Genomic DNA, 18,714 nt, shown 5'->3' with positions numbered 1-18,714 from the left:
TGGCTTAGGACTGAGTGCCACAAACAGAGTTGGTAAGTTATAGTTGGAAAGTATAGAGGGACACGCATTATTGGTTGGGTCTTTTTTAATATATACATATATCACCGGCTTTACCCTTAAATGGTTACTGTATACTGCTGGGTTTATCTGTAGCATCATATTTCATAAGTAGATTATATGTTTTGTAAAAAGTACAATACTTATGAAGTAGACAGTTTCAGAAAATAGAAAATAGTCAAGTAAAGTACCACAAAATGTTTACGCAGTACTTGAGAAAATGTACTTAGTTGCCATCCACCACTATCATTATATCAGTATCAGCCCACTTTCCAGAGCTTTAAGCCTCTCCAGAGTGCAGCAGTTTGTCTGGTGGATACTCCCTCCAACCACACCTTTTATAGCACCCCTCAGGATGCAACATGCCCCAACTACATACAACACGTCACTACTAATCAGTATTCGGTTTTCATATTAAGCTTCTCAGCGGGCGCTGCCCTAGATAATAGCCCATCTTGTGGCTTCAGTGTATAGAATGCTTGTATATTGTACCTTGTATCATTCCTACTACTTCTTTCTGTGAAGCTGAACTATAATGTGTTTGCCCACAAGACATCCTTTCATAACCTGCTTTTCTTTTGTGAATGGTTAATTCAGCACTGCATGACATTCTATGAGATAAAAGCATTACGTTTTTAGGCTTCTTCTCTGCCACATGTTGATTTTGCTGTGATGGAGGAGCGTGGCATGATGTGCAGATGGATACTGGATCCATTAGTGAAACTAAACTGAGTGTACTGAATTTGTGATCATTCAATTACCATAATATACAGACTCGACATGCAGGGAAGCAGTGAATTATTCCTTCACTCAAGTGAAAAACACAGAATTGCATCGCTCTGTCTCACAGGCTGCATCCCATCACTCCTGCCTTCTTTGATTTTCTCAGTCAGCACTGTATATTACACTCCTGCTCTCTGTGTTTGTCTCTCTTCAGCCCGGGGCGCTCTCCATCCTGCTATGACAATGAAATAGTGATGATGAACCATGTCTACAAGGAGCGCTTCCCCAAGGTCAGCCTCACACAAACAAATAAGTGTAAACTATGCATACATACACACATCAAGTACACACACAAACAATATACATGCAGTCATTGGCCACCTAATTAGCTACACTGAAGGAATCAGATGTTTCTAGTGATTACAGTAGCTGATGATATGTTAAGTGCCACAGGGGGTGAACACGCATCCAGAACAACTTGTAAACAAGCTATAAATCATTCTCTGGAACAGGAGTTCACAAGGTTTTCCATGCCAAAGCCCATCAAATAACATTAGCTTATGGCTGGGGTCCCCCTTTTGAGAACACTGTGGCAAATACAAAAAGCCCCTAACAAGTTAAAATAATTTCCTTATGTTATTAATGCATTAATTAATTGTATTTTAAATCTTGAATCATTCCATTAGATTCAATATTTCTGTTTTCCATTATACACATTGTTTGTCAGTTTAGTTTAACATTCAACAACATTGTGTGCGTGTTTGGGAGTGAGATCTGCTCGTCAGGTTTTTTCCTTTTCAAAAAAAAAGCTAGCTAGGTAGCTAACTTTAAAGAGCAGCAGACTTGTGACAGGCGCAGACTGCTATCAGGTCAACGGTGACAGTTTATATGATGAATGACATTTTACGTACTTCCCTTATATTTTCTGAGGCCCCCCTGAGACCCCCTGGTAGCCCCCACACTGCTCTAGAACAGTGGTCCTTATAGTTCGTCCAATGGAAGCAGGACACAGTTAATAGGAGAGTTTTTACTGTGAAAAAACTAAAATATAGATAATAAACACAAAGGGTTGATCCTTGGAGAACAATAGCTCTTTGGTTTGTTGGAAGATGTGCGCATTTCTACAGACCTGTTCCCTCTGGGATCCAGTGCAATGACTTCAAGAACAGAGAACAGTGTTGCCACATGCTTTTGAGACTCTTTGTGAGAGGCCGGCTCCAGGCAAACAGCAAATCTGACAGTTCTTGCTAGGTTGAAAGGATTTCACCATAGCCTGGGATGTAGACAGATGCCAGCACAGTCTTGGCGTTGTAGACTAACATCAGGGACTTAAATCTGATGTAAGCCACTACAGGAAGCTAATGTAGGAACACATGAGCAACACTAGGGAAGCATCCGGGGATACATATATGTCTTGTTTATATCCGGAAGGATAAACTAAAAAAGTAAACTAGCAGAAAAGAAGCCACAAGCCACAAGGAGAAGCTGAGTCGTAGTGAGATTTAGGGGAATCGATGGAAGAAGTAGTCGGTACCAGCACTGGACCTTGGAGGACAGATAGCAATGGTTCACCTTTGCTCAAAATTGTATTTTTTTCTCTTTAAATCCTGGATACAATAAAGTCCGGAAAAGTTCCTCATGGATCTTGGGATCACACAGGAAGACGTTAGTGGAAGCATAATATGTTGCAAACATTACCTATGACCTTATCCCAAAGGTCAAACTACAGGCTGTGAGAATGAACCAACATCCCTTAAGTAGTCCTGAATACATCCTATACTAATGTGTTGTCAGAGATTCCCTCATGCACATTGCTCTTGTACTAAGCTGTTATCTCAGTATGTCTGCGCCCTTGTTACTTTGAGGGAGGCTTACCAATTCTCCTCTGACCTCCAACATAAAGACAGCTTTTAGTCAGAAGGTGACTGAGGTTTTATTTCACTGTTCTTGGTAAGCTGTTGACACTGCAGTGTGTGAAAACCCTTGGAGGTTGGCCATGTCTGAGACACTAGACCTGACCTATGATTCATTGATCATGAGCTCAAAATCAATTAGATCACGTATCTTGTTCCAGGCCAATATGTAACCAAACTGTAAACTAACCTCTTAAACCTGTCTGCATGCGTTATCTACTGAATACATGACTCAATGTCTGAGAGAGCTAACTGTGTCTATGAGCAGGGAAGCGTAAGCCAGAAAATTTAATTCACTCTGGAAGCAGGTTTCCTCAAACACCTGCCTGTACACACACACACACACACACACACACACACACACACCGTCACCATCATCCTGTGCTCATTCACAGTAATGCATTGTGAAGCGGCGCTAAAGAGTCTTCCCACATACTATTGTGACTGAAGGCTCAACATGGCTGCATCTTCACTGTCATCATACAGAGAATAATTAGCAGTTGTTTACCTGAAATAGATATTTAACGTTAGCCTCAGTTTTGATGTTGTCACATTTTGTTTAAAACATTTGTTACACAGGTGAGTGACTCTAGCTATAGCAGATTTTGTCAGCATCATTTAGACTGCCTTGAGCTCTCCTCATTAGACTAATCAACTACTCTTTCTTTTTATATATTCTTTGTTCAGTGTGACATTTAAAGTGGCTCTAATGGATATTTTTATAATAATGATTGTGAAAACAGTTTGACTATGTGAAATGTTGAACCTACAGATAATTATCACCCAAGTCTACAGTTCCCATCGAGTGACCCATTGTCGGGTCCACAACTTTCCTGTTTTGGTTCACTTTCATTGCTCTTATAGCGTAGTTTTTTGCTGTTTCCAGTGAACAATCTCCAGTCTGAACAGCAGACAGACACAGTTAACAACCAGCTGGTGAACAAAGTGGAGCCTTTAGCTGCTAAAGAGACTGATATTTCCTTCAGGAGTTGATAGAGACCAAAAACGTACTTACTGGACTTACATTCATCAGACTCCAAGTTTCCCTATACTAACTTAAAAGGTAATAATGTCAATATTGTGTTCAGTGCTGCCCTCATGTGGCCAAAAAAATCAGTTTCGTAGGTTTAAATGACATTTGAATGTTTTGTCCCATCTGAGCCACTATATATGTTCGGATGTTTAAGCCAAGTTTGATCAATTAGACACCAAACATGTCATACAGACAGAAGAGGTAGTTAAGGTGTTGTAGCCGGGATGGCTCAGTCCAGGAGAGGAAGGGGATAAAATTGCTGCCTTTCTGGATTTGATGTGAAGTCTGTGAGAGTTGATTACATTAACTTCTCAACAGCTGCCTGACAACATTACAGTAACTGACTGTTCACCGTCTTGTATTTAATCAGGCCACAGCTCAGATGGAGGAGAGGCTGGCAGAGTTCATCCAGAACTACTCTCCAGAGAGTGTTCTGCCACTGGCCGACGGGGTCCTCAGCTTCATCCACCACCAGGTAGCTGAGCTGTCCAGGGACTGCCTGACCAAATCACGCGAGGGGGTCATTACCAGCGTCTACTTCTGTGAACTGCAGGAGAACCTGGAGAAGCTGCTGAATGATGTAAGTTTTGACATGGCGGTGTAGAGGAAGGTAAAAGGATATATTTTGCCTCATTTCAAGCTCTGCACCTCTCTAACTGACCATTATCTGTCTGTCTGTCTCTCACTCACTACCAGGCTTATGAGCGCTCTGAGAGTTCGGAGCTCACCTTCGTCATTGAGCTGGTCAAAAAGCTCTTCATCATCATATCTCGTCCAGCCAGGCTTCTTGAGTGTTTGGTGAGTTCCATCTTTCTGCTGATAATGCAGACACACACACAGACACACACACACTGATACTCAACACACACTGATACAGATCCACCAAATGAGCATTTATTGAATCAAGTGACAAGATCTTCACATCACATTCTGAGCGTGTTCTGCTTCATCTGCTGGAAAGACTCCTGTCCTCCCACATAGAGATGGAGGGTCAACTACTTCACACTGAAATGGCATTAAAGGATGAGCAGAAGTAGGGCAGGTTGTCTACTGTGTATTCAGTCTGAAGTGATGAAACACAGGTTTGCTAAGTGTGTCACAGTTGGAAGCTGAGATGTCACTCTTAAAAGGGATACTGAGTTTCAGGCTTTTTTAAAATCTTTTATACTACATTTGTTTTACTTGTGATGAGTAGAAATACCATTTTTTCTTTTCTTTTTTGATCAATTTTAAATAATTCTTTTAAATCACATTTGGTGGGGGCATAGGGCTATAAAATAATGAAGATGTATTTATTTACTCATACAAGGAAACTTTATATATTGTATATATTGAAATATAGAAATCAAAAATCTTCAATTACAGCAAATTAGAAACACAAATACTGACCCACAACTAATATGGGAAATATAGGATCCAGCATTTTTGGGACTAAAAGTCAGGATATCTCGACTTCTTTTTTTAATCTGTTTCTTCCCCAACTGTATGTAAATGTCATACTGAATTGCTGGAGTTCTCTTTAAGCCTGCGAACAAAACTTCTTCAAGTCTTAGGGATGATTTGTCATGTATTTAAAAAAATTCAAAACATTACAAAACAGGGTACATACAGTAGATATCCAATATGTCACTGAAGAAAACTATTGCAGTGGTGGTGGCATTGGCTCACAGAACATCTGGGGTGTTGTTCACATTCAAACACAGGATCCACAAATCCATTTCAACAACTTATTTCATTCACTGGGTTGGTTATGATGGTTCAGACAGGTGGTTGGTGGATTTTTAGTACGTTCTCTCTTTGTTCTGGGATGGTTTGGAGGGACATGAGGGGAAATCTGATCTGAAGGCCGGAGATATGTAATCTTGTGGGAGTGGTTTAGTGAGGAGTGGCAAGAATGCAGGTGGGGAGGAGACTTGTGATTTAACACACACGCAATCAGGGTTATTGCCCAGTAGGTTGTCACATATATGGAATTTGTCTTGGTGTTGTGGTGCATAACAATAAACATAGTAATAGAAAGGGAAAAAAACAAGTACTGCAAAAGTCAAGAATCCTACATAGAAAAATTTACCACAAAAAATATGTCAAATGTATGTTGTTTTAAAAAGAACTGTACAGGTTTGCAGAGATAACAATCCAAAGCATGTTTGTTTATGTAATGCATTGAGTCAGATGTGGAGACTTAACATTAATGTAACATATAGTGACCATGGGGCAGGATAATATATCAGTGGTGTTGAGACCAGCTGCAGTTGTGATGAAATGATGGTGAAATGATCAACGTGGGTGCATTCAAAGGTAAACCAGTTGATATGAAAACACAGTACCAGTTCTGCTGTTCGTTCCGCATTTGTGTTGCATATTAACCATGTTTGCTTACATTTGGAAAAGGCTGTTATGAACGTACGATATTCTGCATTAGAGGTCATGGTTTTATTTAGGCTGTGTCATTCAGTACAGCAGACAATGCTGCATATCATCATGCTTATTGCCGCAGGATATTTTTGCAGCTTAACTCGAAACTGTAAAATATTCTTTACACCTCCACCACTTGTCAGTCTTGTCAGCAGCACATCAGATCAGCTGGGAGACAGATGCATGTCCTTGACATGTTGATGTACATAACTCACTTCCACTTACTTAGTAGTAACAAGCTCTCTCTGTATACACTGGAGGATTAGCCATACCTGCATATCAGCTCACTGGTTGATGGCCTCACATGTTCGTCATTGGCGTGGTCCCTCCTCCAACCCTCCTGTCTCATCTTTCCGTTGCCAAGGCGACCGTCGGAAGAGGTCGATAGGGTCAGGCAGGATGTGGAGGGGACTTAAGATCCTCCTGGCCCTTAGGTTACAGTGGCGAAGACACACACACAGATAAAAATGTTGTCCACGGCTGTAGAGTTCATTTAGTATTCAAGTCAGTTGCGAGGTCTGATTTGGTGAAAATGTCACAGTCAGAAGGCTGTTAGCTGCCAGAATATTATCCTGGAGCAGAGCAAGCTATCAGAGAGGCAGGTTAATTCCCCCCCTCCGTACTTTGTCTTTTTTTCTCTGGTTGAGGGGAGCAGATATGAGAGAGCAGGGGAAGAAGGAAATGATCCCGACTGCCCCTGGCTCTGCTTTCTAATCAAAATGTTATTCCACCAACAGGAATGAAACTGAATCCCACAGGACACCACAAAAGGCTGTTTCATTGGGAAAAAAAAGGATGTTTCAAGAAAGCAATTTAAAGTTTGGAGGTGTATTAACACTGATTGTGTTTGTTTGACAACCCCATAGCGGTGTTTGGTCATGAATTTGCAGCAGGTTGAAGTAAATCCTAGTTTTGTGATTATAAGTTGTGCACAATTGGAATTTCTTTGATGCATGTTTGTGGTTTTCAGTTCAATAACGGTCATCCTTTGTTAGCTGTTATCACGTCTCTTTGTTACCGCTAACTAGGAAGTTAGTTATCATGGTTCAATACTCAGCTATAGGGTTGAAAAAATAATCAATATTGTGATGTACTGTGATACATTCTTTTGTAATATGTTATCAACACATTAACACCAGTGCCAATGGCCGTTTTTGATGATATTGAGATATCAATATTTGGGAGAATAAAACAACAACTCTGATAAGAATGGTCCAGCTTGTTTTCCTACAGACATTTGAACTCTGAACTGTTCTGCTATTTGAACCTCATTTGAACCTTTTGCAAGTTTTGCATTAATTTGTGATTATATATAATACTGTGAAACTGAATGCTGATTGTTGCATAGGACAGGCATTTAATACAGTCGATAAATTGATTTGTTAATCCACATAAAATGAATTAGCAAATTTTATTATTTTTTAAGCAAAAGTGCCAAACATGTACTTTTCACTATCTGTGATAGTAAATTGAAAGTCTTTGGTTTTTGACTGCTGCTCAAAAATGCCACCTTGGACTCCTGGAAACTGTGATGGTCATTTTAAGACCAACAATTATTCCATTAATTGAGAAAATAATCATTAGTCATAACCCTAAATAATGCTTTTTATAATTATTTTCTTACACTATATTTTATTCAGTTGACTCACATCATCACCTATATCGTGATACCATCATTGATTTGTGGGCAAAATGTCCTAATAGTTTTATATCATGATGAGTTACCTACAAGTTACCAGTCTTACAGAGCAATTGCTTAAAATCATTTCAGTCCCTTTTTCTTGAACTCACATGAAAATCTATTTGAGGATCACTGAAATATTGCAAGGGGATTGTTTTCCTGTTGTAATCCAATACTTCAACGGCAGCAAGTGTTGATTTTTACAATTATCTGTGTTAACAGGAGCTTATTAGAGTTTGTGAATTCACTTGTAGAGAGGTTATGGCTCCAGCACTAGTCTTCAGACCTTTCTAAAGGTGTGAAACCTCTGGACCTGAATATATTTTATATTGCTAAATTAGAAATGAGCAGCGATAGTTTTGCTGTGTCTCACCCACTCTACATTGTAGTAGCTTTTGGAGGTACCTCTGAAAACTACATTTAAATTCTTTTGACTGATGGTAGATATTTAACTATGGTAGCTTAAGCTTTAAGGTGTATTTATATTGTAGTTTCCTTTGGCACTTCAATCTGTTTCTCCTCCAATAAAAGGAGTTCAACCCTGAAGAGTTTTACCATCTGCTGGAGGCAGCAGAGGATCATGCCAAGGAGGGACAATTGATGAAGGCAGACATCCCTCGATACATCATCAGCCAGTTGGGGCTGACCAGAGACCCACTGGAGGGTAAGAGAGAGTTTTTGATTTGTTGCTGTGCTTTCTCTTAGATATTGGCTGGTCCCTCCTTTATATTTATATTGAATTCGAACAAACCACAAATAAAACACACAAAACAGAACACTTGAAAGAATAGTTGTACCTTTTTAGAAATATACTTATCCACTTTGTTCCCCAGAGTTGGACGAAAAGATTGATACCACTCTCATATCCCTGCATTAAGTACATAGCTGGAGCCAGGAGGTGATTAGCTTAGCTTAGCATAAAGACTTAAAACAGTGGGAAGTAGCTATGTAGTCTGGCTTTATCACAAGTAAAAAAAAAAAAACCCTCTCAAGCTCAGAAAATAACAAGTCAGAAGTAGTACGGAAAGACAGTTTGTGGTTTCGAGTTATGTGCTTGTTGGCCAAAAAACAGTTGCATCCTGTCACTTCTTCTAAAACCACAGCTTATTGTTTTTACTGTAACGTGTTTATTAGTGAGCTTTAGAGGTGCTAGTAGCTGAAGAGCTGCTTTAACTAAGCTAAGATAACCACCTCCTACCTCTACCTCCATACCTAATGAACAGACACAAGATCAATCTTTTCATTTAATGCTCATCAAGACAGCAAACAAGCTTATTTCCCAAAATTCTAACTATTCCTTTAAGCTTCTTTGAGTTAGTTATTGTGGTTTCACTCTGGCTTGGCCCATTTATCAACATGATCAGCAGTTGGAGCAGCGACAGTCACTGTGAGTTACAGCTAATGAAGGGAATTAAGGAATTTTTTAATATTTATTTTAAAATCCTCACACCTCATTGCCGCAATTTGCATCAAAATTTATATTCCCTCTTAAAGTCATAACTCAAAGTCAAATTTAAAGTAGCAGACATGATACACACACATTTTTAAATTTTCTTCAGTATCAAAGTAATCTGGTGATAGTTGTCTGAACATCCATAGGTACTACTACTATATAATTTTGCATGCTTATAATGATTCCAATTTGCCAACATATAAAGAAATGTAGGCAAATAAATAATTGGAGCTCAAGTTGTATCCCACAGCTCACTTACTGACTCCATGGCAACATTATTTTGATACTGTTTATATCCACCAATGCCCCCAAATGATGGAAACCGTAGAGCTTGATTATTCCCAAAATAAGACAAACAATAATACAACCCCATTAATATTCACTTTTTTCATGTTGTACTCTCCTCTATTCATTCATATACAGATATCTGCTGTGTTAAAAACCTGTGGACATACAGACAAAAAACATTTAAAATTGCCTGTTGGTGTGCAGTTGACTTAAAATGCTTTACAGTATTGATCAGCGTTAGTGGAGGATATAGGAGATGTAGAGTTTAGACCGGCTGGATCATTAGCTGGCTGGCAGTGCGATGACATCACTGTCTATCATTAATCATCATGGCTCAATCTCGGCCCCCAAACTCACAGTTCTAATCCGCATCTGCTCAGCCGCTCCCCGCCTAATCCATCAAGAGCTGTTCATTAGCTGATGGGTTAAATGATCCGGAATGACTCTTCACAATAAACTGCTGCGGTTTTATTTCTGAATTCATGAAAAATATGGGCCTGCTAGGTTAGTTAATAACTCTCAGTTATTCTCTGCTAACAATGTGCCACTTGATATCTTGATCTTGCACTTTCTTTTGCACCTTCATTGTCATGCATAGACACACATGCACACCCACGTAGCTGCTTGCACCTCCACACTTTCACACTCTCATTTCTTTTCTTGGTTCCTCATAGAGACAAGATCAGTTGTTTTCAGTGTCAAATAGAAACCGACAGAATATTCGATTGTCAGCTCAGTGACTTTTATTTTACATGATGTTAATGTGTACAGAGCGGCTTTGCAAAGTTAATTACTATTAATTTATTTCCTTGTTTTAACAAAACACTACTGCCGTCAGTGTATTCTAGCAGCTGTCACATACAAGAGTGGAAGAACACTGAAAATTAGCTGCCAGTGCTGCTCAAGGAGGGAGGAAGTACAAAGTGAGAGGGAGGGAGAGCTGAAGGAGACAAGAAAAATTAATAGGAAGAAGCTATTTTAATTCTCATGTTTTTCTTTCTGTGATCTGACACATTTGGCCCTTCAGCTGTTTTGAAACTTGAATAGCTGTTTTGTTAAAGATGTCTGAGCAGCTGCAAATTTTTTATCTGCTCACAGCAGCGTGGGAGGCCCGCTGTTTTAGCATGAAAAATGTCTCTCTTCGCTTTGACACCAGGTTTGCTTGTTAACTAACATGTTTCTCAACAGAAATCGTGAGCCTCGACAGCTATGACAGTGAGGGTCCACATACTCCAGAGACCGATGACTCAGCAGAGGTGAAGCACAAATAAACACAGACTGACAGATCTGTGTGTTTACATACATTCACTTACAGTATGACTGACTACACACACACACACACACACAAACACATACACACAGAGGTATCAAAATCATCAAAGAAAGAAAGACATTTGAGCATCTGAACATTTCCTTTAAACCGTCCTTTTGTTGATTCTTTAAATGTTGAATGTGTCACCAGGGAAAAGGGAGAGCCATGAAGCCACCGAGTGAAGAAGATTTTCAGAGCATCAAACTAATCAGCAACGGAGCTTATGGGTAAGCAGTGGATTGATCAGGATTTTCTCTTTTTACATTAAGTAGGCCTTGTGTTTACTTTTTTCCTTCAAACTGCTGTTTCCAAGGTCAACAAATCACATTCATCCTCAATATTATATAGTGCTTTTCATGCAGACTTCAAATATACACTTTTTAATGAAGAATTTATAAAAAAAAATCAATAAAAGATACTACACAATAGTGGAGACTGGAATAAAACTGCTAATAAATCTATTACTACTACTACAACAACACTGTACTAATAATAATAATAACATAATAACATTATGAGGCCGTATTCTGTGGAAAAGTGGCAGTGGTAATATAACATACACAACTTATAATAAATTGGCTTAAACATGAAAACGCACCAATATGTCTCCTGAAGCGTAGATAATAGCTACAATAGATGCACATTAGAACACCGACCCCCAATTTGAGAGGATTTTGTCTTAAGGAATCCCCTCTGAGTATTTGTTTTAATTTTTAGGTTTGAAGATAATGAAGTCTTCATAGTCAATGAATGATCAAACTAGGATCATTATAAATAAGAATCAAACAAAACCGGCAACCTTAGTTCTTCCCTTGTTGTTCCAACTTACGAAAAATTTTATGAAAGTTAAAATATTCTGTTCCTCCCTTTGCTGGGGACCCCCTACAACTCAAGGACTCATTTTGGTTCCTGGATCCCAGTTTGAAAACTACGAGTCTAATTATCAGAACTATGCTATTTATTGTTCAGTAAGATAAGAGCAGAAACACATTTTTATAAACATGGACGAGGTACAACTTCACTATTTACATGTGATACATTTACAATTACTTAAAAAATATATTTATCAGGATAAACTTTAGCATTTTTTTTCTTTATTCTGCCATTTGCTGCATGAATTATTTCTAAAAAAAAAGCAAAATAATTAACTAATAGAGATACTTAAAAGCAAAAAAATAATTAAAGCACCAACACCTAAAGGGATTTTAAGAGGAAATGGTTATATGGTCTGGTCTGTTGAATGACTGTTGAAAATTCACTCTACAACTAACACGCATCAATAGAGATTTTAAAACGATAATGTGGTCCCCTAATGTTGTTGCATTTTAAAAGATTTTCAGTTTATCTCAAGCTGGATTATTCCCCCATTATTTGCATGTGTAAAAAAAAAAAGAAAAAGAAAGAAAGGATATTTCTGAGGTGGGCTCAAAAAGCTTGACATTTCGTGCCAGAGGTATTTAAGTTCATATATCCACTGTATGAAAGGGATATCTAAAAGCAGATGGGATATCCTTTCAGTTCTTAGATCTCCTGACTTTATAATAGTCTCACGGCTGTCTCACCCTGCTGTCCTCCCTCCATACCTCATCTTGGCACCACCATGCCCTTCAGTTTTCACTCTTGGCTCTTTTGTCTTGCCTTCTTTTCAGCGCTGTCTACCTGGTGCGCCACAGGGAGACACGTCAGCGCTTTGCCATGAAGAAGATCAACAAGCAGAATCTGATCCTGAGGAACCAGATCCAGCAGGCGTTCGTAGAAAGGGACATCCTCACCTTCGCAGAGAACCCGTTTGTCGTCTCCATGTTCTGCTCCTTTGAAACGCGGAGACATCTGTGCATGGTCATGGAATATGTTGAGGGTAAGGGAAGTTGGATTTAGTGTTGTCAGCACACTTCTTGAAGTGTCTCTTCTTTTCTACACAGCTTTTAAATCTTCTGTCTGGGTGCTGTGGCCCTGACCATAGCAGTATTAACTACTTTTTGTCTGTAATGACCTTAAAGCTTAAGCTTATTCATCTGTTGCATTTCATTTATTTAATTCTGAATAAAAGTGTCAGCCAAACACCTGAATATCAAATTATGGTTTTGTGTGCTCAGATTCTGGAAATGAAAGTAATATGGTGAAATATAATCACTCACTTACATTTCCAGAAGGGCAGATGAGACTCTTATTTCACTATCACAGTGATTCTCGACCCTGAAAGTCAAACAAGGTCAATAGACTCACACTGATGCTCCAGCCCTACTCATCTTCCTCTCCAGTTGTGCTGAATTTTCTGGAGGGCAGCTCAGGACAGTGTCGTGGCTCTGGCTGCTCTTACGTTGGTGCACAGGACACACTGAGGCATGAAGAGTATTTGTGAATGACTCATGTATGATGACACTGCCTAACAGGGTTTATTGGGTGCAATGGTGGATTTTATCTCTAAAAAAAGAATAGAAGAACAGAAAATAAAATGTTTATACCTATTAATTAGAACAAAAATAGGAATACTATTAATATTACTCACATATTGTGAAGCCATTCTGCTTCATAAGAGGATCTAATTATGTCCTCTCGCTGTGCTTTTTTTAGTGACTCTGTATAACAATAACGTGTGTTTTTCCTGTGTTCTCAGGTGGTGACTGTGCCACATTGCTGAAGAACATCGGGGCTCTGCCTGTGGAGCTGGCAAGGATGTACTTTGCTGAGACTGTTTTAGCCTTGGAATACCTTCACAACTATGGTATTGTCCATAGAGACCTCAAACCTGACAAGTGAGTGTTTAAAGCTGCAGTAATCAATATTTTTTATTAAACACTGGTTCAAAAGACCGTGTGTAATGTGAAACGGGTCGCTGTATCACCGAACTGCAATTCCTTTCAGCTCTAACAAGCATTTTTGTGTTCACCTCATTGTTTTGGTTTTTCAGTCCAAACCTGACTCCAAATTAATGATAATGTTGCTCTGTAACAGCTGGATGTGGAAATAAGCATTTGTTTGCTAACAAATTGATCATTACAAGTGTATAAGGTGATGTCATTGTTAGAGTTTTTTGTTTGTTCTGCTGCCCCAAGTGGCCAAAAATCAATTAATGCTGCTTTAAAATTCTTGTCTGGTGTCAGCGAAGACAAACTAGTAATTGCCACTTAGCCTTATGGTGGTAGCAGCTACTAACACTTAGTTCCCACTCAAGAAAAGAAGGCAGGTCTAACCTACATTACAGCCCCACTCTGGGGGTACTCTGGCCCACAGACAGAAACTAAACCAAAATACTTGAGGGATGAGTGTTATCAGTCATTCCATCAAGGTCTCAACGAAAAGTCACTCTGTGCATTCATCTGCAGCACGCCAGTCTCATGTGTCCATACCTCCTCTCTAGCACTCTCCCCCTGGAGTATTATGGTAACCTGCCCCACTGAGAACGGCAAACAATGGAAAACAATAAATGAAAACCTGTGACCATGACAGCTTTCAAAATAACCACATACTCCAATATATATATAAAGATATTTTATTGACAGAATTTAAAGTGTTGAATAACTCTTTTCTCTCTCCAAATAGTCTACTGATCACCTCCATGGGACACATCAAGCTTACAGACTTTGGCTTGTCGAAGATGGGTCTAATGAGCCTCACCACCAACCTGTATGAGGGACACATTGAGAAAGATGCCAGAGAGTTCCTGGATAAGCAGGTACAGTCCGTAACCTAGAAACTGCGAGTATTGAAGGTTTTTGGACAATAATTGCAGTACTTTATCATTATAAAAGAAGAAAGGCTGCAGACATTTTATCAGCGGACGTATGAATGAGGTCTGTGTAATACAAAATTAGTGCAATTCAAAGATCGGATGTATGGTGGATGAACAGGCGACTGGCATTCACAACATCTTTTAGTCTTCTCCAGCCATGCGTACCAACTTGCCAAGTCACCCGGCAAAATCAATAATCTCCAAATAAAGACATTGCATTACAATGCTTCCTGTGTCGTCTGAATGAGGGAATCATTAATGCTCTCCATCTCCATCACAATACCATTTTGCAATTGTAGTTATTGTTTATGCTCTGAATTAAACCAGTCATAATCAGTCAGATTGGCCATGTGTCCTCCAGCTCTTCTGGGTGGAAACAGACATCTGTTTGTCTGCCAGTAATCAACTCACATCTGTGGATGAAACAGACCAGAGCTTTGCTTTTCATGTTTCTAGTGGAGATTGTGATTAGGAGAGTGTTTCGCATTCACTCAGTAATGATGACTCTGTTGTGTGAGACATCATGTGCATGTGTAACCACACACACACACAGACACACACAAACGCCAACACAAGTGCATAAATTATATATTCACCTTCAGATCTCCTGAACAACATGTATGTGTGACTATTTGAATGAAACCTTGAACATTATTTCCATTTTACTGCCTCTAGTATTAAATGGTTAGTTTGTCAAGAAAAAATAAATAAAAATAACAAATTCACACTTTACTACAAGTGGAATTTAACCTTGCAGATATTCAGGTAACAAGTTCCAAGTTACCTGAAAGGTATACAGAGCTTGCTGTGAACACTTTTCAGTGTTTTAGTTAATCATCAGTCTAAAAAATCGCAAATTGCACTTTATCCATATCTGGAAAGGCGCAAACTGTTCCTCTCGTCTTTGAATTCTGAGCAACAGAGATCTCATATAAAACAAAAACTATCTGAATGACTAGGGGATTTTTTTTTTGTGATTTGGATAAACTGAACATTTAAAGTCCCCCTCCTCAAATATGTGTTTCATTTGGATGTTTGAGCTTCACTGTGCAGAATGATGTATGTGTAGGGTTTGACACTAGAAGGTTGTTTTCACATTAATCTTCTGAAAAGGAAATGTTTCTGTGTGCTCAAATTAAATCTGTCTGGAGGGAACCTTCAAAGAATATTTCAAGAAAATGGCCTATGATGAATGCACTTTAACTCAAATAGGTTGGATTTCATGACATAATGCTTCCTGGATGCCAACAACTTTAGTTTGTCAAACACCTCCAACCTATCTTTCTCTCCCTCTCCATTCCCTTCTTTTCTTCCTTTGTATTCTCTTGCTTCTACCTTTCCTCCATCACTCAGGTATGTGGTACTCCAGAGTACATCGCTCCAGAGGTGATTCTCCGTCAAGGCTATGGAAAGCCAGTGGATTGGTGGGCCATGGGCATCATCCTCTACGAGTTCCTGGTAGGCTGTGTGCCTTTCTTTGGAGACACTCCAGAGGAGCTGTTTGGACAGGTCATCACAGGTTAGAAGATTTAAACCTATGCTCACCTTACCTATGTTACCTTCTTTTAAGACTCTCAAACTGCACATTTTTAGCAATCGAAAGCAAACCACAAAAGCTGTACATTGTATTTTATTTATTATCTGGGTTTCAGGGTTAGTGTCTTTCTTTATAGTAAGAGGTTCATAGTAAGTGTACTACACTATTTTACCACCACTACCACAAATTTTAGAAAACAAATTATGTATGCTTTATAGATCATACCATGTATCTCAAGCATGTGATGCAGTTTGAGCAGAGCTTTTAAGACTAAAACATTTTGAGAACTACTCCAGAATAGTTTTCTTCCATGATTAATATTTCTTTTTTCTCTGGTGACATGCAGGTATTATGGGCAGTTCTGCAGGAGTTTGGAGTAGCCTTAATTTGTCATCTTGAAAACTACTTCAAAAGGTGGCCATTTCTTTTTCTCTTTGACCTTTTGCTGTCTCTTTGTTGTCTGTCTTAGACGATATAGTTTGGCCAGAAGGTGATGACGCCTTGCCTGCAGATTCCCTGGCACTCATTTCCGCCCTGCTGCAGACCAACCCTCTTGTGAGGTTGGGTACAGGTACTAACTCTTCTGTTTACTTGTTATCAAAGCTCTCATCTGCAGACATTTTGCATCTGTATTAGAAATGAATAGTGCCATTAATGAGAACTTATCCAAGAAGCACTCAGGCTTGCATACATTGTGTTAAAACATTATTGATTAAGTTGCGCTATAAAATGAACTCAGCATTCCACAAATATGACTTTATCCATATATCCAGTCATTTTGCGCCAATTATTCAGGTCACCAGTCATGATGGCGGCAGGTTAAGCAAGTTAGTCAAAATTTTCATATCCCCAGAAATGTCTTACAGCTTCCTGGTGAGATATATAATACTTCCAGTCTGACCTCCAAAGCATTGGATCATCAGGAAGCATCCTTATCAGATGCCTGAACCATCTCAACTGACTGCCTGTGACACAAAGGAGCAGTGGCTCTACTAAAAGCTTGCTCTTTACCTCGTCTCTAAGTATGAGCTGCTAAATGCTTTACTATGTCTACCAGCTAGTTACTAACTTTGTTTGGTTTTTAGTGAGTGCACTGAGAGCGAACATTTGCGTTACGGAAAACCCCAAAAAATTTGCTGAAAGTTGCTTAATCGCTCTGTAGTACTGAGGAAAACTGTGGGGCGATAATCTCTGAGTTTGTCACTATGAGAGGCTCCTTCCACATAAAAATTGTCATGTGACCCACTGTTATAATATAACAATATTGATTTAAGCACCTTTAAGTATACTGTGCAGCTGTACTGTATTTTGAATGAGGCTGACAGGTTGCGTTGTTTGTGCCCCTGCCACTAGGTGGAGCGTTTGAGGTGAAGCAGCACTCATTCTTCACAGAGCTGGACTGGAACACTTTGCTGAGACAGAAAGCAGAGTTCATCCCTCACCTGGAGTCAGAGGAGGACACCAGCTACTTTGATAGTACGTTCCTCTGGATTTATGTGTCTATAACGTACAGCAGTTACATCAATATTAGGTTTATGGGTTGTACAATAATTTTCCAACACCATTCCAGTCAGAGATACAGATTTTATGTTCAACTGTCGGCTCATATATTTCATACCCTATCTCACTCCTTCCCTCGCCAGCCCGCTCGGATCGCTATCATCACATCAATACGTACGACGAGGACGACACCAACGACGATGAGCCTGTAGAGATCAGACAGTTTTCTTCCTGCTCCCCTCGCTTCAGCAAGGTTTGACTTTGACCTCTCCTCTTTCATCTCTCTCTTACCCTCGCTGTCATTCTAACTCTGTTTTCCTTTTTTTCTCTCACTGGGTAAGCCTGTTACATTTTGTCACTTCATTTGACAGGATTAGATGAGGAAGGAGAAAGGAGTCTTAGATAAAACGAGGTCTTACTGTACAGAGAGTAGCACCTGGAGGCTAGACTCAGGTCTCATAGGTGGAGTTCAGAAAGTCTTACTGGGCTGTTGCACCAGCTCTTCTCATTCCTCTTGTCTGTCTATTTTAAGCCACTCAGAGGCCCATGTACCTTTAATGCCCTTTGCGCTACTTTTCTACAGATGTGTGTTTAATGACCCAGACAGTCTTTCATCCTTATTTAATTTTTCACATCCACTCCTTCCATGCCCAGATCTCTTTTAAATTCTGATCTGTGACTCTCTCTCTCTCTCTCAGCATGCCAGCGTGTTCTTCTTCTGTCACACATTCCCTCTCGAATGGGATTTTCTCGCCTCATGTTGTCGTGTTTTTTTTCTCCTCTCTCGACTCTCCCACTTCCATCCTCTCTCACTCACTCTGTCTTTCACCTGGGCCATCCTCTCATGTTTGGGTTGTGAAGTTGTGAAGGAGCTCTTGAGAAAATACAAAGTGCCTCATTGAGGGCCCAATTTCAATTAAATTTGAGACGTTTTTTGAAGTTACAGTTTAGGGCTTTTGAGTGGCCTCGCTCAAGCTGCTGAATACACACACATAAGGAGGTATACAGCGAACACACGTATTTGAGTCGTTGTAATTTATTAATGAAGAGCTGCAATGATTAGTCGATG

At 39.5% G+C, this 18,714-nt stretch overlaps 1 protein-coding gene across 1 annotated transcript in view; it reads left to right on the top strand.

The window, feature by feature from the left end:
* mast1a (microtubule associated serine/threonine kinase 1a) overlaps positions 1 to 18,714 on the top strand; it is a gene marked incomplete in the record, with an annotated part of 62,523 nt that overhangs the window by 34,805 nt on the left and 9,004 nt on the right. Inside the window, 13 exon segments of the mRNA XM_035661022.1 lie at positions 995 to 1,070; positions 4,097 to 4,306; positions 4,423 to 4,524; positions 8,354 to 8,486; positions 10,752 to 10,819; positions 11,026 to 11,102; positions 12,525 to 12,733; positions 13,493 to 13,631; positions 14,419 to 14,551; positions 15,962 to 16,127; positions 16,615 to 16,716; positions 17,499 to 17,621; positions 17,789 to 17,898. Of these exon segments, the coding sequence (XP_035516915.1) occupies positions 995 to 1,070; positions 4,097 to 4,306; positions 4,423 to 4,524; positions 8,354 to 8,486; positions 10,752 to 10,819; positions 11,026 to 11,102; positions 12,525 to 12,733; positions 13,493 to 13,631; positions 14,419 to 14,551; positions 15,962 to 16,127; positions 16,615 to 16,716; positions 17,499 to 17,621; positions 17,789 to 17,898 (1,648 nt within the window).

This window comes from Morone saxatilis, unplaced genomic scaffold, assembly GCF_004916995.1.
Source record: "Morone saxatilis isolate NCDOM2014 unplaced genomic scaffold, NCSU_SB_2.0 Contig17, whole genome shotgun sequence".
NCBI lineage: Eukaryota > Metazoa > Chordata > Actinopteri > Moronidae > Morone > Morone saxatilis.
Note: the sequence above shows the minus strand (reverse complement) of the source record. Positions and strands in the feature narration are given on the sequence as shown.